The sequence below is a fragment of the Oncorhynchus mykiss genome, chromosome 7, assembly GCF_013265735.2.
Source record: "Oncorhynchus mykiss isolate Arlee chromosome 7, USDA_OmykA_1.1, whole genome shotgun sequence".
Taxonomy (NCBI): domain Eukaryota; kingdom Metazoa; phylum Chordata; class Actinopteri; order Salmoniformes; family Salmonidae; genus Oncorhynchus; species Oncorhynchus mykiss.
In genome coordinates this window covers 10,011,659-10,033,468 of record NC_048571.1, presented here as the reverse complement: position 1 = coordinate 10,033,468, position 21,810 = coordinate 10,011,659, and the positions used below count along the sequence as shown (strand labels likewise).

The 21,810-nt window shown below is 45.8% G+C and overlaps 1 protein-coding gene across 21 annotated transcripts in view; it reads left to right on the top strand.

Moving 5' to 3' along the window:
* Positions 1-21,810, top strand: part of LOC110517899 (leucine-rich repeat flightless-interacting protein 2-like) — a 42,271-nt gene that overhangs the window by 18,647 nt on the left and 1,814 nt on the right. For 4 of the 21 annotated variants that reach the window (XM_036982468.1, XM_036982465.1, XM_036982464.1 and 1 more), the window contains 13 exons: positions 1,011-1,058; positions 2,809-2,859; positions 5,433-5,513; positions 7,556-7,600; positions 8,169-8,234; positions 9,930-10,007; positions 14,025-14,060; positions 14,175-14,300; positions 14,550-14,813; positions 15,061-15,153; positions 15,438-15,533; positions 15,699-15,837; positions 16,299-18,502. In XM_036982468.1, the coding sequence (XP_036838363.1) occupies positions 1,011-1,058; positions 2,809-2,859; positions 5,433-5,513; positions 7,556-7,600; positions 8,169-8,234; positions 9,930-10,007; positions 14,025-14,060; positions 14,175-14,300; positions 14,550-14,813; positions 15,061-15,153; positions 15,438-15,533; positions 15,699-15,837; positions 16,299-18,337 (3,162 nt within the window). In that variant the 3' untranslated portion in view covers positions 18,338-18,502. Of the gene's footprint in view, positions 1-1,010; positions 1,059-2,808; positions 2,860-5,432; positions 5,514-7,555; positions 7,601-8,168; positions 8,235-9,929; positions 10,008-14,024; positions 14,061-14,174; positions 14,301-14,549; positions 14,814-15,060; positions 15,154-15,437; positions 15,534-15,698; positions 15,838-16,298; positions 18,503-20,981; positions 21,147-21,302; positions 21,383-21,624; positions 21,730-21,810 lie in introns of those variants that run through there. The other 17 variants (XM_036982473.1, XM_036982470.1, XM_036982475.1 and 14 more) reach the window with 11 other exon arrangements.

Below are 21,810 nucleotides of genomic sequence, written 5' to 3'. Positions count from 1 at the left end.
CTCACTGCAAACTGATAATATAATATATACTGTCTGTTGAAACAGCTTACTGCACACTGATAATATAATATATACTGTCTGTTGAAACAGCTTACTGCACACTGGTAATATAATATATACTGTCTATTGAAACAGCTCACTGCACACTGATAATATAATATATACTGTCTGTTGAAACAGCTCATTGCAAACCCTAGGTAGTAGTAGTGTTTGCACTGTGTACAGTGCATTGCCTGCATCGCCTGCATCAAGGAAGTGTTTAGTAAATGTGAGGCATGCACAGTGTTGAACACAACACCGCCTGTGTTGTGCAATATATGTGTTTAGTATTCTCTATTTCAATGTCCCATCCTGTTGATAATATCACAGTTGTCCTGGATACAGCTGGACCTAGTAGCTTGGCATGTGTATGTACTCTCAGACAACACAAGGGAAGCATGTGTGCTTTTAAAGGTCTGTCGTGAACCAGGCCAGACAGGGACAGAGCTGATCCTCATTTCACTAGATCCTGTACCGCTACGGGGGTCTCCCATGCCATCTGACAGGGGTTAAACCCTTTTCACGGTACTGGGATCGCCATGACAACCCACCGGGAGGATTAAACCCTCACCCCACCCCCACCTCTCTCTGGGCTTGTCTAACCAGTGGCTGTCTGCCTGCATCAGAGTAGAGAGGCCAGGGAATGCATAAGTAGTGTACTGTAAATAAACGCATGCAGTGTCTTGTCATGTCCAGACATGGGTTTGATTCCATTTCAATTTCAGTCAATTGGAGATGTTCTATATCCAGGTCGACTGACAGGAATGGAAATGGAAATAACCCCAGCCCAGCCCCAGTGGTCCCAAAACCAATCCAGTTTTACCCTGTGCAGAATGTGTTTTTGTTTGGTCTTTGTCTATAAAATCCACATCTGGTGGCAGAACCAGAACCACTTCCTTCTTGACCTTTCCTCCTGACCTCTAACCTTTAACCGGGTACTTTCTTTTCCTCTTTCCTTCCGGGCCTTCCAGGAGGAGAGTGAGAGGTACTCCTCCCGTCCTTCACGGAGACACACGTCGGTCTGTATCCTCACCCTGTCTTCTCCTCTCTACCGTTATACAGCCTGACTCCCCCTGTCTTCTCCTCTCTACCGTTATACAGCCTGACTCCCCGTCTTCTCCTCTCTACCGTTATACGGCCTGACTCCCCGTCTTCTCCTCTCTACCGTTATACGGCCTGACTCCCACTGTCTTCTCCTCTCTACCGTTATACGGCCTGACTCCCACTGTCTTCTCCTCTCTACCGTTATACAGCCTGACTCCCCCTGTCTTCTCCTCTCTACCGTTATACAGCCTGACTCCCCGTCTTCTCCTCTCTACCGTTATACGGCCTGACTCCCACTGTCTTCTCCTCTCTACCGTTATACAGCCTGACTCCCCCTGTCTTCTCCTCTCTACCGTTACACAGCCTGACTCCCCCTGTCTTCTCCTCTCTACCGTTATACAGCCTGACTCCCCCTGTCTTCTCCTCTCTACCGTTATACAGCCTGACTCCCCCTGTCTTCTCCTCACTACCGTTATACGGCCTGACTCCCCGTCTTCTCCTCTCTACCGTTATACAGCCTGACTCCCCCTGTCTTCTCCTCTCTACCGTTATACGGCCTGACTCCCCGTCTTCTCCTCTCTACCGTTATACAGCCTGACTCCCCGTCTTCTCCTCTCTACCGTTATACGGCCTGACTCCCCCTGTCTTCTCCTCTCTACCGTTATACAGCCTGACTCCCCCTGTCTTCTCCTCTCTACCGCTATACAGCCTGACTCCCCGTCTTCTCCTCTCTACCGTTATACGGCCTGACTCCCCCCGTCTTCTCCTCTCTACCGTTATACGGCATTACTCCCCCTGTCTTCTCCTCTCTACCGTTATACAGCCTGACTCCCCCTGTCTTCTCCTCTCTACCGTTATACAGCCTGACTCCCCTGTCTTCTCCTCTCTACCGTTATACAGCCTGACTCCCCCTGTCTTCTCCTCTCTACCGTTATACAGCCTGACTCCCCCTGTCTTCTCCTCTCTACCGTTATACAGCCTGACTCCCCCTGTCTTCTCCTCACTACCGTTATACGGCCTGACTCCCCGTCTTCTCCTCTCTACCGTTATACAGCCTGACTCCCCCTGTCTTCTCCTCTCTACCGTTATACGGCCTGACTCCCCGTCTTCTCCTCTCTACCGTTATACAGCCTGACTCCCCGTCTTCTCCTCTCTACCGTTATACGGCCTGACTCCCCCTGTCTTCTCCTCTCTACCGTTATACAGCCTGACTCCCCCTGTCTTCTCCTCTCTACCATTATACAGCCTGACTCCCCCTGTCTTCTCCTCTCTACCGTTATACAGCCTGACTCCCCGTCTTCTCCTCACTACCGTTATACAGCCTGCCTGACTCCCCCTCTCTTCTCCTCTCTACCGTTATACAGCCTAACTCCCCGTCTTCTCCTCTCTACCGTTATACGGCCTGACTCCCCGTCTTCTCCTCTCTACCGTTATACGGCCTGTCAGACAAACATGTGCTTTCTTTTCTATATGTTATTGTGTATATAACTAATGATTCTGGAACGCTCTGAGGTAGAGGCTGCCTCTATACACAGCTCTAGGATCAGCTCACCCTCTCCAAATCCAAACCAGAACTGGGTTAGGATTCAAATGGGATCTTTTGGTCCTTAGGTCAGTGTCTAGGGGCAGCTTCAATCCACTGCTACAGCTGAACAACCCACACTGATACACAATGATGTGTTATTGATTGAATGTTGTGTGTTTATGTGTCCCTTTCCCTCCCAGATCTCAGACGATGAGGAACGGATGTCGGTGGGGAGCCGAGGAAGCCTTAGGGTTAGTATATACCATAGAGATCCTATTAAATAACTAGTTCTATGATATCTACTTCCTGCTTGTCTAACATCTCATAGTATAAGGTCTACTGTATATAGGACAGACTAAGAGCTCCATTCAATCTGTATCGCTGCAGTAAAGGCAATGTTCCCACGTTAGCGAAGACTGTATTCACCGTAAGCACTGCATATGTCAGCTCAACACATTTCCATCACGCAATCTGTAACGCTTCAGCTCTCCAGGCTGAATGGAGCCCTGACTTAACACACAGCTCATTGAACTCCCACTGTTCATATATGACATCAAGAATGTCAGCAATGAGACGGTACGGGTTGTAAAAGTCTCTTCCTCCATGTGTCGTGACGTCTCAGAGATACTACACATGACTGAGGTAACATTCCGGTACATGTATCCGGTATCAGAGTTGGAATGGGGCCTTGGTTTAACCGTTGCAAAAGTCTGGGCGATGTTCTCTACCTTTTTAAAGGAACTCCTCCATGCCCCGTCCCAACATGGTGATGTTCTCTACCTTTTTAAAGGAACTCCTCCATGTCCCGTCCCAACATGGTGATGTTCTCTACCTTTTTAAAGGAACTCCTCCATGCCCCGTCCCAACATGGTGATGTTCTCTACCTTTTTAAAGGAACTCCTCCATGTCCCGTCCCAACATGGTGATGTTCTCTACCTTTTTAAAGGAACTCCTCCATGCCCCGTCCCAACATGGTGATGTTCTCTACCTTTTTAAAGGAACTCCTCCATGTCCAGTCCCAACATGGTGATGTTCTCTACCTTTTTAAAGGAACTCCTCCATGCCCCGTCCCAACATGGTGATGTTCTCTACCTTTTTAAAGGAACTCCTCCATGCACAGTCCCAACATGGTGATGTTCTCTACCTTTTTAAAGGAACTCCTCCATGCCCAGTCCCAACATGGTGATGTTCTCTACCTTTTTAAAGGAACTCCTCCATGCCCAGTCCCAACATGGTGATGTTCTCTACCTTTTTAAAGGAACTCCTCCATGCCCAGTCCCAACATGGTGATGTTCTCTACCTTTTTAAAGGAACTCCTCCATGCCCCGTCCCAACATGGTGATGTTCTCTACCTTTTCAAAGGAACTCCTCCATGCCCAGTCCCAACATGGTGATGTTCTCTACCTTTTTAAAGGAACTCCTCCATGCCCCGTCCCAACATGGCGATGTTCTCTACCTTTTTAAAGGAACTCCTTCATGCCCCGTCCCAACATGGTGATGTTCTCTACCTTTTTAAAGGAACTCCTCCATGCCCAGTCCCAACATGGTGATGTTCTCTACCTTTTTAAAGGAACTCCTCCATGCCCCGTCCCAACGTGGTGATGTTCTCTACCTTTTTAAAGGAACTCCTCCATGCCCAGTCCCAACATGGTGATGTCCTCTACCTTTTTAAAGGAACTCCTCCATGCCCCGTCCCAACATGGTGATGTTCTCTACCTTTTTAAAGGAACTCCACCATGCCCCGTCCCAACATGGTGATGTTCTCTACCTTTTTAAAGGAACTCCTCCATGCCTCGTCCCAACATGGCGATGTTCTCTACCTTTTTAAAGGAACTCCTCCATGCCCCGTCCCAACATGGTGATGTTCTCTACCTTTTTAAAGGAACTCCTCCATGCCCCGTCCCAACATGGTGATGTTCTCTACCTTTTTAAAGGAACTCCTCCATGTCCCGTCCCAACATGGTGATGTTCTCTACCTTTTTAAAGGAACTCCTCCATGCCCAGTCCCAACATGGTGATGTTCTCTACCTTTTTAAAGGAACTCCTCCATGCCCAGTCCCAACATGGTGATGTTCTCTACCTTTTTAAAGGAACTCCTCCATGCCCAGTCCCAACATGGTGATGTTCTCTACCTTTTTAAAGGAACTCCTCCATGCCCAGTCCCAACATGGTGATGTTCTCTACCTTTTTAAAGGAACTCCTCCATGTCCCCTCCCAACATGGCGATGGGGCCTGATGTGAGAACACCACCTGTCGTGTGAAAAACACCTCTATTTAAATCTGAGGTGATGATGATGGAATCACTGACGGTGAAGGTGTTCTATTCAAAAGGGGGTTTGAAGACACACAAGGTTCACACACTGAGAGATGTGGCATTATCAAACAAACAAGACGACATGGTTTTAAGCTAGGCTAGTGGGACTAAGTTAACACTGGTACACAGACAGTTGTTATGGTAATGATACTGTAGTCTTTTGGCCGGGAAGGCATGCGTGGTTGAAATGGCTCACAACCCAACTAGTTATCAGCACACCCCAGACAGTGAACGTGGTTTAACAGGACGGTCTGGTTGTCGGCTGTATTGTCACCGCACTTCCCTTGTCATAATAACTGTCACTAATGAATGTCTGAAATGCCTCTAGACATAACAACATGCCTTTTTGTTTTGGTCCGTTGTCAAAGGAGTTGACAAGGGACCAAACACATTTTTATCTCTCTCTGTTTCTCTATTCTTATTTTGTTTCTCTCTCTTTCACTCTCCCCTCATCTTTGTGTGTCTCTCTCTCTCTCTCTCTCTCTCTCTCTTTGTGGTGTGGCATTGTAGAGAAACTTCTCATCTGATCTGTACTGCAGCTCCAACAGTCTCCCCTCACTCAGACATCAAAATTCCACTCAAAATGGCCGGGTCTGTCCCCACTCATTTATTCCTCTCTCCTTCACGTCTCATCCCTCTTTCCATTTCCCAATGCTGCTCCACCTTTCCCCCCCCGTCCTTCCCTACCCACTGAACCTCTCCCTCCTTCCCTTCCCATTCAACCTCCCCCTCCTTCCCTACCCACTCAACCTCTCCCTCCTTCCCTTCCCACTCAACCTCTCCCTCCTTCCCTACCCACTCAACCTCTCCCTCCTTCCCTACCCACTCAGCCTCCCCCTCCTTCCCTACCCAATCAACCTCTCTCTCCTTCCCTACCCACTCAACCTCTCCCTCCTTCCCTACTCACTCACCCTCTCCTTCCCTCCTTCCCTACCCACTCAACCTCTCCTTCCCTCCTTCCCTACCCACTCAATCTCTCCTTTCTTCCCTACCCACTCAATCTCTCCCTCCTTCCCTACCCACTCAACCTCTCCCTCCTTCTCTACCCACTCAACCTCTCCTTTCTTCCCTATCCACTCACCCTCTCCTTCCCTACCCACTCAACCTCTCCCTCCTTCCCTACCCACTCACCCTCTCCTTCCCTCCTTCCCTACCCATTCAACCTCTCCTTCCCTCCTTCCCTACCCACTCACCCTCTCCTTCCCTCCTTCCCTACCCACTCAACCTCTCCTTTCTTCCCTACCCACTCAATCTCTCCCTCCTTCCCTACCCACTCAACCTCTCCCTCCTTCCCTACCCACTCAACCTCTCCCTCCTTCCCTACCCACTCAACCTCTCCTTTCTTCCCTACCCACTCAACCTCTCCCTCCTTCCCTATCCACTCACCCTCTCCTTCCCTACCCACTCAACTTCTCCCTCCTTCCCTACCCACTCACCCTCTCCTTCCCTACCCACTCAACCTCTCCCTCCTTCCCTACCCACTCAACCTCTCCCTCCTTCCCTATCCACTCACCCTCTCCTTCCCTACCCACTCAACTTCTCCCTCCTTCCCTACCCCCTCACCCTCTCCTTTCTTCCCTACCCACTCAACCTCTCCGTCCTTCCCTATCCACTCACCCTCTCCTTCCCTACCCACTCAATTTCTCCCTCCTTCCCTACCCACTCACCCTCTCCTTCCTTACCCACTCAACTTCACTCTACTTCCCTACCCACTCAACCTCTCCTTCCCTCCTTCCCTACCCACTCAACCTCTCCCTTCTTCCCTATCCACTCACCCTCTCCTTCCCTACCCACTCAACTTCTCCCTCCTTCCCTACCCACTCACCCTCTCCTTCCCTACCCACTCAACCTCCCCCTCCTTCCATACCCACTCAACCTCTCCCTCCTTCCCTATCCACTCACCCTCTCCTTCCCTACCCACTCAACCTCTCCCTCCTTCCCTATCCACTCACCCCCTCCTTCCCTACCCACTCAACCTCTCCCTCCTTCCCTATCCACTCACCCTCTCCTTCCCTACCCACTCAACTTCTCCCTCCTTCCCTACCCACTCACCCTCTCCTTCCTTCCCTACCCACTCAACCTCTCCCTCCTTCCCTATCCACTCACCCTCTCCTTCCCTACCCACTCAACTTCTCCCTCCTTCCCTACCCACTCAACCTCTCCCTCCTTCCCTACCCACTCACCCTCTCCTTCCCTCCCTACCCACTCAACTTCTCCCTCCTTCCCTACCCACTCACCCTCTCCTTCCCTTCCCACTCAACCTCTCCCTCCTTCCCTACCCACTCACCCTCTCCTTCCCTCCTTCCCTACCCACTCAAACTCTCCTTTCTTCCCTACCCACTCAACTTCTCCCTCCTTCCCTACCCACTCACCCTCTCCTTCCCTCCTTCCCTACCCACTCAAACTCTCCTTTCTTCACTACCCACTCAACTTCTCCCTCCTTCCCTATCCACTCACCCTCTCCTTCCCTTCCCTACCCACTCAACTTCACCCTCCTGTTGGTTTCTTAGAATGACAGAACATGAGATTCTCAAAACAGAGAGCTTTTTCCAGTTGTACATACTAGATAGAATCACTGTTGTTTATCACTTACAGTGCAATGTTGGATTGTTTCCCTCTCTGTCCATCTTCAGCCCTCCATGCTCTTTATTGATGGCCCACGCACCCAGAGTCACAGGGTTGGTTCCTCTTTCCTATGACCTCTGACCCTTCACCGCTTGTTTAGACAGTAGATACATAGATAGATAGATCTGTGATGTGTCACTACTAGTGTCATTATAAGGCATGTGAGAATGATTTGGCAGAGGGGCTAGATGTTGTCAAGACCCACATACAGTCCTGGCCCTAAAAGTTACATTTCCAAAACACTTTGATGTGTTAAGGAGAACGTGAGACAGTAAGCTGAGTTGCAGAAGCCCAGTGGTATCTTCAAGGTGGCATGCTGTAACACATTCTGGAATGTACAGCTGATCCTTCTGCTCCTTTTCCTGCATGATTACTGAGATGTGTCTGTATACGTTCCTGAGGTGAAGTCTGATGCAGTGTGTGTGTGTGTGTGTGTGTGTGTGTGTGTGTGTGTGTGTGTGTGTGTGTGTGTGTGTGTGTGTGTGTGTGTGTGTGTGTGTGTGTGTGTGTGTGTGTGTGTGTGTGTGTGTGATTGTGAGTTGAAGTCTGAGCCAGACTGTGTATGTGTGTGTGAGGTGAAGTCTGATGCCGTGTGTGTGTGTGCCTCTCTCCTATCTACAGGGCTCTGTGTGTGACGAGGCTATGCAGAGTAGCACACGGCGCTTTAGTGGCTCCATCTCTCGCGGTGTAAGAAGCCCTGACGCCCCCTCTCTCACCCTGAGAGAGGTTGCTTGGCATGCCCCCTGTGGCAACATGGGATTGCATAGTTCAGCGGTGGTCAACCCTCCTCCTGGAGAGATACGAGCTACTGGGTATGCAGGCTTTTATTCCAGCCCTGCTCTAACACGATTCAGCTAATCAACACCCAGGTGAGCAGCTGATTAGTAGAATCAGTTGTATTGGAGCAGGTCTGGAGCAAAAGCCTGCACATCCAATAGGTTTCTGGGAAGACAGTCGGCCACCCCTGGCCATAGTCTGTCTGCATGACAGTGTTGTCAGTCTCTACTTCTATCAGGGTCAGTGGTGTCTTCTGTTTTTATCAGACTCACCAAACAAGGAACCCTTCTTTAATTCGTTGTATTCCACTCATTCCCACCCTGTCTTGTGTGTTGATGACTTTTGGAAACACAGTGCAAAGTCCTAATGAGATTGTGTGGGGTTTTCAAGTATGTCTAGAATTGTGGTTGTTGTGACGGTTTTCAAATCCAAAGGGAGGCTTGAATAGACAGCATGCATGGAATGTATCACTGTGTTACCCTGATGAGGGGACTTGCTTGGCCTGCCCCATGTGCCAACGTGGAATTGCATTGTGGGGTCGACCCACCCTCCTCTTGAAGCGATACTAGCGGCAGGCTGGTTGTGCAGGCTTTTATTCCAGCCCTGCTCGAACACACCTGATTCTCTCCAGTGGGAGGGTTGGCCACCCCAGGAGAAGTCTGCATGACAGTGTCGTCACCCCACTACTTCTTTCTATTGAGGTTTCTTGTGTCTTTCCCACATGTGGATTTCAGACTTCCAGAAGAAGGAATCCATGTTTTCAGTTAGCTGTATTCCACCAATAACCATCCTGAATTATCTTACAGTGCGTCTTGTGTGTCGATGACCTTTACAAACACTGTGCCAAGTCACAGTTTAATTGTGACTTTGTTGCGTGGGGTTTGCAGTATGTCTAGAATGGTGGAGTCTAGAGTGTAGCGTACACGTGGAATTGTATGTGTCTGGGTTTTGATGTGTGGGAGGGTTGTCTTTGGTCTAACAGGGCCTGGTTGACTTGTCTATCAATGTATTCCCTTGTCTCTTCAGCTCTGTCTGTCCCTGCTTCAGCTCTGTCCCTGCTTCAGCTCTGTCTGTCCCTGCTTCAGCTCTGTCTGTCCCTGTTTCAGCTCTGTCTGTCCCTGCTTCAGCTCTGTCTGTCCCTGCTTCAGCTCTGTCTGTCCCTGCTTCAGCTCTGTCCCTGCTTCAGCTCTGTCTGTCCCTGTTTCAGCTCTGTCTGTCCCTGCTTCAGCTCTGTCTGTCCCTGCTTCAGCTCTGTCTGTCCCTGTTTCAGCTCTGTCTGTCCCTGCGTCAGCTCTGTCTGTCCCTGCTTCAGCTCTGTCCCTGCTTCAGCTCTGTCTGTCCCTGTTTCAGCTCTGTCTGTCCCTGTTTCAGCTCTGTCTGTCCCTGCTTCAGCTCTGTCTGTCCCTGCTTCAGCTCTGTCTGTCTCTGATTCAGCTCTGTCTGTCCCTGCTTCAGCTCTGTCTGTCCCTGTTTCAGCTCTGTCTGTCCCTGCTTCAGCTCTGTCTGTCCCTGCTTGCTGACTGACAAACTCTGTGACTAACATCTCTCTCTCTCTTTTTCATTTCCTTCTCTTTTCCTATTTTATCCATCTTCTTTTTGTGCCAGCCTTCAGACTACAGTGGTTTTCTGGGCTCCAACTCTCGGGCCTCGTCCAGGGCCAGCTCTGCCCGTGCCAGCCCAGTGGTGAGCTCTCTTCATTGGTCACTCCCTCTAACCCGCAGCCTTCTTTAGGCCTAGTCCTTACATCCTTTTCTCTGTTCTCTATTCTGTTAAATGCCCACTTATTATCATCCCAATGAAGAGTGCATTGTCCAGAGAACTGAACTCTATGGTCCTGTCCTGTGTGTCCTCTGCACCAAGGTAATGCTCATAGACAGCTGACAGTGCTCAGGTCCCTTATGCCCCCTGGTGGACATTACAAAGACTGCAGCTTTGGTACAAGCAAAGAATATATGGTCCCGACCTGGTCAATGTGAGGTGGGCCTCTGTGTGGACGCATTGATGTGTGGGTGACACTGACAACTAACATGCAGCCTGGACTGGATATGATGTGACTAACTCTGTAGTGTCCAGTGATATGATTAACTGTAGTGTCCAGTGGATATGATGTGACTAACTCTGTAGTGTCCAGTGATATGATAAGATTAACTCTGTAGTGTCCAGTGATATGATATGACTAACTCTGTAGTGTCCAGTGATATGATAAGATTAACTCTGTAGTGTCCAGTGATATGATGTGACTAACTCTGTAGTGTCCAGTGATATGATGTGACTAACTCTGTAGTGTCCAGTGATATGATGTGACTAACTCTGTAGTGTCCAGTGATATGATTAACTGTAGTGTCCAGTGGATATGATGTGACTAACTCTGTAGTGTCCAGTGATATGATAAGATTAACTCTGTAGTGTCCAGTGATATGATATGACTAACTCTGTAGTGTCCAGTGATATGATAAGATTAACTCTGTAGTGTCCAGTGATATGATGTGACTAACTCTGTAGTGTCCAGTGATATGATATGATTAACTCTGTAGTGTCCAGTGATATGATGTGACTAACTCTGTAGTGTCCAGTGATATGATAAGATTAACTCTGTAGTGTCCAGTGATATGATATGACTAACTCTGTAGTGTCCAGTGATATGATTAACTGTAGTGTCCAGTGATATGATAAGATTAACTCTGTAGTGTCCAGTGGATATGAGTAAGTCTGTAGTGTCCAGTGGATATGATATGACTAACTCTGTAGTGTCCAGTGATATGATTAACTGTAGTGTCCAGTGATATGAAATGACTAACTCTGTAGTGTCCAGTGATATGATTAACTGTAGTGTCCAGTGATATGATAAGATTAACTCTGTAGTGTCCAGTGGATATGAGTAAGTCTGTAGTGTCCAGTGGATATGATATGACTAACTCTGTAGTGTCCAGTGATATGATAAGATTAACTCTGTAGTGTCCAGTGGATATGAGTAAGTCTGTAGTGTCCAGTGGATATGATATGACTAACTCTGTAGTGTCCAGTGGATATGATATGACTAACTCTGTAGTGTCCAGTGGATATGAGTAAGTCTGTAGTGTCCAGTGATATGATATGACTAACTCTGTAGTGTCCAGTGATATGATATGACTAACTCTGTAGTGTCCAGTGATATGATATGACTAACTCTGTAGTGTCCAGTGATATGATATGACTAACTCTGTAGTGTCCAGTGGATATGATGTGACTAACTCTGTAGTGTCCAGTGATATGATAAGATTAACTCTGTAGTGTCCAGTGATATGATAAGATTAACTCTGTAGTGTCCAGTGATATGATAAGATTAACTCTGTAGTGTCCAGTGATATGATAAGATTAACTCTGTAGTGTCCAGTGATATGATTAACTGTAGTGTCCAGTGATATGACTAACTCTGTAGTGTCCAGTGATATGATATGACTAACTCTGTAGTGTCCAGTGATATGATATGACTAACTCTGTAGTGTCCAGTGGATATGATATGACTAACTCTGTAGTGTCCAGTGGATATGATATGACTAACTCTGTAGTGTCCAGTGATATGATTAACTGTAGTGTCCAGTGATATGATTAACTGTAGTGTCCAGTGATATGACTAACTCTGTAGTGTCCAGTGGATATGATATGACTAACTCTGTAGTGTCCAGTGATATGATAAGATTAACTCTGTAGTGTCCAGTGATATGATTAACTCTGTAGTGTCCAGTGATATGATTAACTGTAGTGTCCAGTGATATGATTAACTCTGTAGTGTCCAGTGATATGATTAACTGTAGTGTCCAGTGATATGATTAACTGTAGTGTCCAGTGATATGATTAACTCTGTAGTGTCCAGTGGATATGATATGACTAACTCTGTAGTGTCCAGTGATATGAGTAACTCTGTAGTGTCCAGTAGATATAATATGAGTAAGTCTGTAGTGTCCAGTAGATATAATATGACTAACTCTGTAGTGTCCAGTGGATATAATATGATTAAGTCTGTAGTGTCCAGTGGATATAATATGATTAAGTCTGTAGTGTCCAGTATATATAATATGAGTAAGTCTGTAGTGTCCAGTGGATATAATATGAGTAAGTCTGTAGTGTCCAGTGGATATAATATGAGTAACTCTGTAGTGTCCAGTGGATATAATATGAGTAAGTCTGTAGTGTCCAGTGGATATAATATGATTAAGTCTGTAGTGTCCAGTAGATATAATATGAGTAAGTCTGTAGTGTCCAGTAGATATAATATGATTAAGTCTGTAGTGTCCAGTGGATATAATATGATTAAGTCTGTAGTGTCCAGTAGATATAATATGAGTAAGTCTGTAGTGTCCAGTAGATATAATATGAGTAAGTCTGTAGTGTCCAGTAGATATAATATGACTAACTCTGTAGTGTCCAGTGGATATAATATGATTAAGTCTGTAGTGTCCAGTAGATATAATATGATTAAGTCTGTAGTGTCCAGTAGATATAATATGAGTAACTCTGTAGTGTCCAGTAGATATAATATGATTAAGTCTGTAGTGTCCAGTAGATATAATATGAGTAACTCTGTAGTGTCCAGTGGATATAATATGAGTAAGTCTGTAGTGTCCAGTAGATATAATATGAGTAAGTCTGTAGTGTCCAGTAGATATAATATGAGTAACTCTGTAGTGTCCAGTGGATATAATATGAGTAAGTCTGTAGTGTCCAGTAGATATAATATGATTAACTCTGTAGTGTCCAGTGGATATAATATGAGTAACTCTGTAGTGTCCAGTAGATATAATGAGTAAGTCTGTAGTGTCCAGTGGTTCCGTGGCTCAGAATCAGATGGTGATCCAGAGAGGGTTAAGCATGACTCTATGATGCTTGTTGTGATGCAGTGTGTGGATATACAGAGACGCTGTCACGCCCTGGTCTTAGTATTTTCTTTATTATTTTGGTCAGGCCAGGGTGTGACATGGGTATTTATGTGGTGTGTTTTGTCTATGGGTTATTTGTAGGTTATGGGATTGTGGTTTAGTGAAGTAGTCTAGGTAAGTCTATGGCACTCTCCCTGGGTCAACCGCCCGCCCACCTGTCTATTTCCTCCCAAGTCGTATAGTCCTGACTTCGCTGTTCCTGCTGCCGCCACTGTCACCATGCTGCTTGGTCCTGTTCTGGTGGGTGATTCTGTTACGGTTTTCTTCTGTTGAAAGAGAGGAGGACCAATTTGCAGCATTGTTATCTTTATACATCTTTAATAAAAGATGAAAAATGAACAATATACAAAACAAGAAACCGAAACAGCCCTATCTGGTGCAACAAACACAGAGACAGGAACAATCACCCACGAAACACTCAAAGAATATGGTTGCCTAGAGTGGTTCTCAAGCAGAGGCAGGTGTTTATCATTGTCTCTGATTGGGAACCATATTTAGGCAGCCATAGACTTACCTAGACTACTTCACTAAACCACAATCCCATAACCTACAAAAAAAACCTAGACAAACCACACCACATAATTAACCCATGTCACACCCTGGCCTGACCAAAATAATAAAGAAAAACACAAAATACTAAGACCAGGGCGTGACAGACGGATACAGTATGGGCATGGCCTGGATTTACGGTGTGTCAATCAACTACATTTGTGACATTGTAAATATGTGTATCTCCTCTCCTTATCCTCTCCTAAGAGTAACCAAGTTGGTTTACCCTCTACAGGTGGAGGAGAGATCAGACAGGGACTTCCTGGAAAAGGTACGGGTCACACACCTGATCTGAAACTCTAGCTTTTAATCTATTAAAGATGAAGTAGGGAATATGACTGTTGTGAAACAGCCTTCAAGACGGCCCTGTCCTGTTTCCTCCCAGGGTTCCAGGACTGCCTCTACCCTCTCAGCAGCCACTCTAGCATCGCTGGGAGGGCCCTCCTCTCGCAGAGGCAGCTGTGACACCTCTATCTCAGTAGAGACAGAGGCCTCCATTCGAGAGATAAAGGTAGGACCATAGAGAGACTTCTGTGAGTAGGACCATACGGTATATCTGGGAAAGAGATCTAACGTCCATGTTTTTACAATTCATTTGTTGACTCCAGAAACACTTCTGATTATTACAGTAACTATTCCACGGTTGAAGACGAACAACGTCTGCGTAGTTGTTTTTGAGATATTAACTGCTTAACTGTTTTGCTTTGTTTCTCCCCTGACCTCTCACCCCTCCACTGTCCTCCATTTTGTCTCTCAACAGGACTCCCTGGTGGAGTCTGAGGAGAAGTACCGTAAGGCCATGGTGTCCAACGCCCAGCTACACAACGAGAAGTCCAACCTCATGTACCAGGTGGACACGCTGAAGGACTCGCTCATTGAGCTGGAGGAGCAGCTGTACGAGTCTAAACGAGAGTACAACGACAAGGCCAAGGAGTTTGAGAGGGAGAGGCACGCCCACAGTGTTCTGCAGCGCCAGTTTAACGAGATGAGAGAGACGCTGAAACAGAGTGAAGAACTGTTAACCGTGAGTACTCAGGTCATCGCAAAGACTTCCTGCTAACAACAATACGGTAACAAAAACAGTACTTCCACTCAGAACATCACACTAACATAGATCTAACTTAGGTCTCTTGCTAAACTTGCTGTAGTCTCTTTTCCTGCTGCAAACTCTCTGCATGCTGATTGTCCCTCCCTTCTCCTCTGTCCCTTCTCCTCTGTCCCTTCTCCTCTGTCCCTTCTTCTCCTCCATCTTGCTTTCGTCCCGTGGCCAGGAGGTGGGCCAGCTCCGTCTCAAACGGGACAGCTGTGTTAGGGAGATCTCCGACCTGCAGGAGACCCTCGGATGGAAGGAGAAAAAGATTGGGGTACGCTCGCGGAATAGGGGGTGAACCCCAAACCGCTAGCCGGATCATTGTTCCAGGACGTTCTACAGAAAACGCTTCCATTCCTCTGTCAGCTACTCAAGTTTAACGCTCCAAACTAACCAAGACATTTTCACTGTATCTCTTTTTTCCCCTCAATGCTTCTCTCTTCCTTTACTGTGTTTATCCTTCCCTTCTTTACCCACTATTCCTCCTCCTCCTCCTCCTCCTCTTCCTCCTCCTCCTCCTCCTCCTCCCCCTGCTGCTGCTGCTTGGGTATGGCTCAGGCCTTAGAGAGGCAGAGGGAATTCTCAGACGCCGGCGTGCGGGATGAGCGGGATAAGCTCAGGGATCAGGTGGTCCACCTCAAAGACACTCTGAAGGTACAGCACCTTGAAGTCCTGCCGAGGGAAGGTTTCCTCATCATGACTTCCAAGAGGGCCTCCGTGCACATGTCAGCAAACACTAGAACAATAGGAAGTTCTAATGGGAAAAATACTTTCTGAAAGATTATTCAGCTTTATTTGACTCGTTCTCTCCTAAATCAGAAACATGGGATAGTGCTGTCACCTGAAGTAACCACCAATGGGGATGCAGGACAGATGATTGACGGGCCTTGCAGTGCAGACTCTACCTCCCGATTGGCTCAGGAGTCCCAGCCATCTCATGGTGGGGAGAGCATGCTTGGTAAGAAAATAACCCACCGTTGCAGTTGCTCATATCTGATCTCTGCTTATTTACCACCATCCTACTCGAATCATGTTGAATGATATTGTGCAGTCATGTGTTTTATTTCACTTGTCTTCTGTCATTCGGATGAACCACCGTTAGAAATGTCAGGGCTATGTTTGTGTTGCATGATGGGATACAAAACGATAATGGTTGACTTTCTTTTTCTTTTTTTCTGACGTCATTGTTTTGTACTATTGTCCTCCGTGGGAGTATCATCATAATGTTAATTCATCCTGTTGAGTCAGTTGCTGATTCTGCATTCTAATTCAGCCGGGATCAAGGCCTTGATTCTATTCTCTACAAATGTCTCCAAATTAATTCCCCTCCAGCGATCATTGAATTTCCGTGCTTGCACTGTCAGACGTTGAAGAATGACCTGTGTCTGGCCCTCCAATCTATTCCCTGTGATCTTCCAGGCAAAGCACCAGAGATGCAGTTGGACCATGGCGAGGTGAGGACACCAGGGGGAGGCAGACTTCTACATGAGGCTGACAACTACTCACATGACCAGGAGAGGGCACTACTGGAGATAGAATCTTCGGACAAGTTGAACCAAGACAAGTTGAGTGACAGCCTGCAGCAACAAACAGACACTGAAGCAGAGCAGTCCAAGTACTGTGACCAAGAGACCCAGGTGGATGTTGCTGTACCTGAAGAAGCCATTTTGGTGCATTTTGGTGACAAAGAGACTCAGATTGAATATGAAGTAGAGAAACCCCAATACTGCGACACAGAAACTCTGGTGGAACCTGCTGAACTTGAAGGAGCCATTTTGGTTCAAAAGGAATATACAGATGGTGGCAGTGACAATGGAGAGGGGTTGAATCAAAGAGGATTTGAACCAGAATCCCAGGAACAGGCAGAGAATGAGGAAAACAGTGGAGAAAGTAACCAGGAAGCTGTACCAGTAAGCGGTGGCACTGACGGACAATGTGAGGAAATCACAAACCTTGAGAAAGGACGGGAAAACACAGAGCTTCTCACAGCTGTGTCTACTGAAGAACAGGACATCTCTGGTCCAACTCTCTGCGATGAGACAGAGGCAACTCTTAGTCAAATCCAAAGTGAATCTCAAAGTGACCTGCAAGGAGAGAACACCCAGGAGTATGATCCTGGGACTAAAGGTCAAGTCATTCCAGAAAACTCAAGGATCACGGAATCTGAGATGATTAAGATGATTCTAAAGATTTCTGTATGTCTAGGGGAGGCAAAGACCAGCCCAAATCAGATCTCTCAGGGATCATTAAAGAAAACAGAAACAATAGGGATGGAGATGAAGAATAATCCAGGGCATCCTGCAGAGCATCAGGCAGAGACTGGCCAAGTAACATCTACTGGAACATCTGCTATCTCATCTACAGTCTCTATTGAACTGTTTATCTCTGAATGTCCTGACGAGGTTGGAATCAAGACAGATCCACTCATAATAAACACTTTAAGTGAATTTGAGAAAGATACACAGAATTATCTAGAACTTCAGCAACATAAGAATGATCATTTCAGTACAGAAAGCTCTGTGGAAACTGTGCCAAAGATCACAGACTCTGACGGACAGAAATTATCTGAGAGGGTTGAAGAGCTGGAGTCGAGTTCAGTGGAGAGCAAGCCAGATCAGATTTGGCAGGAATCTGCATGTGGCATGAAGGAAGATGAACCAAATACTAAAGAGCTTCAGGCAAAGAAGCCCCCATCCACTATCTCTGACAAAACGGTTACACCTATCATAACAGATGAGGGGAAGACTAGACTAGACCAACAGGTGATCCCTGATTTACCAGAGAGGCTAGAGACCAGCTTAGAAAATACCTTACCAGGAGTTCGAGGTGATCAGAAGATGGATGTAGCAGAATCAAGGGAGAAACAAGGATGTACCTGTAAATGTACATGTAAACAATCCCAGAGTGATCAAGTACTGACGGAGAACTCACTGGATGTAGCTCTAACTCAGAGGATCAGCGACTCTAGTGGAGAGGTTATCTCAGACAGGACAGAGGAGGTAGAGCCCAGCCCAGACAGGATCCAATCAGAACCACCCAGTCGTGTAGAGAGAGAAGAATGGTGCATCATTGAGGAGAACATCTATGAGGAGAATCTCCAGCAGGAAGCCATTCAGGAGGAGCAACAGACAGAACAGGGGGAGGCTTCAACAAGTTCACCAGCAGGGGGAGACAATGAGTTAAACGATGGGGCCTCCGCTGGACATATAGACAGTTGTGAAGAAGCCGTTCTACTTGTGAAAGAGGAGGAAACCTATCTACCTGTAGAAGAAGAGCACATCAGCTCCTCACCCGGACCCTCGGCACTTGGCCAAGAGATACAGCCATTACCCGAGGCGGTGGAGGAGGGGAGAGAGCGCCCCCCAGTGGAAGAAGCCCAGAAACAGGAGAGCGGTGTAAGAAAGGGACAAAGGGGCAATAGGAAGGGCAAGGGCAAAGATCCTTGCAAAGTAAACTAGTTGATGATCACTCTAGTCTCAAAGTGTTATTTGATGTGTAATAGACTACTGACTGGGGTTGCAGCCAGTCTCTGTGGGTTTCTTTGTTTTACTCAAAGGAATTACATGTTTTATTTAATGACTTATTTAGTGCCTTGAATAAATGGACCATGTTGAAGAGCGATTGGTTTTGTTTTATTTTGCACTATTGCATACTGATTTCTGGCTTCCATAAAACCTCACCAAGCTTCCATTCATGCACAGCGGGTAGGATTATATTACACAACAACAATTCTGTATTGTTCATCTGTCAGGTTTTTACATGCAACATACTAGATAACAATTACATGATTAAATAGGTAATAAGTGGGAGAATATATCAATCCCATGACATGTTATCTCCACTCATTTGTATGTGTCAGCTGTTTAAAACTCTTTTCATCCATACTCACAGTCCCTCCAACACACTGTACAGTATTTCAGCGGTAAGCGACTGTGTCCATATTCTCAGGTTTTCAATGAACTGCAGATTGTGATCATTTGGGTGAAATGTTTTATTATTGCAATGAATTAAGTATATAGTGTTTATTTATACAGTCCCAGTCAAAAGTTTGGACACACCTACTCATTCCAGGGGTTTTCTTTCTACTATTTCCTACATTTTTAAATAATAGTGAAGACATCACAACTATGAAATAACACGTGTATGAATCGTGTCGTAAAAAAGTGTTCAACAAATCAACATATTGTTTATATTTGAGATTCTTCAAAGTAGCCACTCTTTGAATTGATGACAGCTTTGCACACTCTTGGCATTCTCTCAACTAGCTTCATGAGGTAGGCACCTGGAATACATTTAAATGAACAGGTGTCCCTTGTTAAAAGTTCATTTGTGGAATTTCTTTCCTTCTTAATGTGTTTGAGTCAATCAGTTGTGTTGTGACATGGTAGGGGTGGTATACAGAAGATAGTCCTATTTGGTAAAAGACCAAGTCCATATTATGGAAAGAACAGCTCAAATAAGCAAAGAAAAATGACAGTCCATCTTTAGGACATTAGGACATTAAGGTCAGTCAATCCATAAAATTTCAAGAAGGTTTTACATTTTTTACAAGTGCAGTCACAAAAACCATCAAGCGCTATGATGAAACTGTCTCTCATGAGGACCGCCACAGGAAAGGAAGACCAAGAGTAATTATTTTTTTAAATGTCACCTTTATTTAACTAGGCAAGTCAGTTATGAACAAATTCTTATTTTCAATGACAGCCTAGTCAACAGGCCTAGACAGCCTGGTTAACTGCCTTGTTCAGGGGCAGAATGACAGATTTTTACCTTGTCAGCTCAGGGATTTGATCTTGCAACCTTTTGGTTACAAGTCCAACACTCTAACCACTAGGCTACCTGCCACCCCAAGAGTAAGCTCATTAGAGTTACCAGACTCAGAAATTGCAGCCCAAATAGATTCTTCACAGATTTCAAGTAACAGACACACCTCAACATCAACTGTTCAGAGGAGACTGCGTGAATCAGGCCTTCATGGTTGAATTGCTGCAAAGAAACCACTACTAAAGGACACCAATAATAAGAAGAGACTTGCCAAGAAAAAAGAGCAATGGACATTAGACCGGTGGAAATCTGTCCTTTGGTCTGATGAGTCCAAATTTGTGATTTTTTTTGTTGTTGTTCCAACAGCAGTGTCTTTGTGAGACACAGAGTAGGTGAATGGATGATCTCCGTATGTGTGGTTCCCACCATGAAGCATGGAAGAGGGGGTGTGATGGTGCTTTGCTGGTGACACTGTCAGTGAATTATTTATAATTAAAGGCACACTTAACCAGCATGGCTACCACAGCATTCTGCAGCGATATGCCGTCCCATCTGGCTTGCGCTTAGTGGGACTATCATTTGTTTTTCAAAAGGACAATGACCTAATACACACCTCCAGGCTGTGTAAGGGCTAGTTTACCAAGGAGAGTGATGGAGTGTGCATCAGATGACCTAGCCTCCACCATCACCCGACCTCAACCCAATTGAAATGGTTTGGGATGAGTTGGACCGCAGTGAAGGAAAAGCAGCAACAAGTGCCCAGCATATGTGGGAACTCCTTCAAGGCTGCTGGAAAAGCATTCCTCATGAAGCTGGTTGAGAGAATGCCAAGAGTGTGCAAAGCTCTCATCAAGGCAAAGGGTGGCTACTTTGAAGAATCTAAAATCTATTTTGATTTGTTTAACACTTTTTTGGTTACTACATGATTCCATATGTGTTATTTCATAGTTTTTATGTCTTCACTATTATTCTACAATGTAGAAAATAGTAAAAATAAAGAAAACCCCCTGAATGAGTAGGTGTGTCCAAACGTTTGACTAGTACTGTGTATATATATATAAAAAACATCTGAGTAATTAAGTACAATGTGTTGTATGTATAAAAAAATTATACAGATTAGAAACTAGAAAAACAAGGCTGTTAATTGAACTGTGTGGTAAATGTTGACGTACAAAACTACTCTATTACTGATCTCGACTACTCAAACTACTCTATTACTGATCTCGACTACTCAAACTACTCTATTGCTGATCTCGACTACTCAAACTACCCTTTTACTAACCAACTATTAGAATTTCATGCTGTTGATTCAAAGTCAGCTGTCTGTTTGTATTGCAGAAGTCAGACTGAGGAAAATAGTTGATGAGAGGGAGAGTTTAGCTGATCAGGTGAAGAGGCTGAAGTCTCAGCTGGAGGGGAAACAGAGGAACGGGACAGAGGGTTTGAGTCCTGAGGAGGACAGACTTGAGAACGGCATGGACCCCCACATCCTCGACTTACAGAGTGAGTCACATTTCACCTTTACTAAGACAGATCTAGCCTTTTACCTGGCTGTCTCCCTAGTGTACTTTGTCAAGTGTGTAAGTGGAGTATACATTATGCAAACCTATACAACAATATTTGACTCACATCCTTCTATCTTTATTTCTTCTTCTACAGGGGATGCCAACCGGCAAATCAGTGACCTCAAGTTTAAACTGGTGAAATCAGAACAGGAAGTCACAGCCCTGGAACAGAATGTAAGTACCGTTTTAGTTCCTAGACAGAGGAAGACATGTATGACTATATCCATGAAACACCTGACCAATCACGTGAGATAATAAGTAGTATCTTGTACAGTCTGGGTTGGAGACTTTTGACCATTTTCTCCACTAGGAGCTCCATGGAATATTAAGTAAGTAATGTGTTCAGTCTAGTATGAGGCACATCACATTTCATCCATCAATCCATTTATTCACCCCTTCATTTCTCTCTTGGCCAGATCATCCGGTTGGAGGGTCAGGTGACTCGTTACAAGTCGGCCTCTGAGAGCGCAGAGAAAGTAGAGGACGAGCTCAAAGTGGAGAAACGCAAGCTACAGAGAGAGGTAGGCTACTATAATGTCAGGTTTACAAAAACAGAATCACAGAACCCACAAGTCATTGGGTCATATCTAGTATGTCAAGCC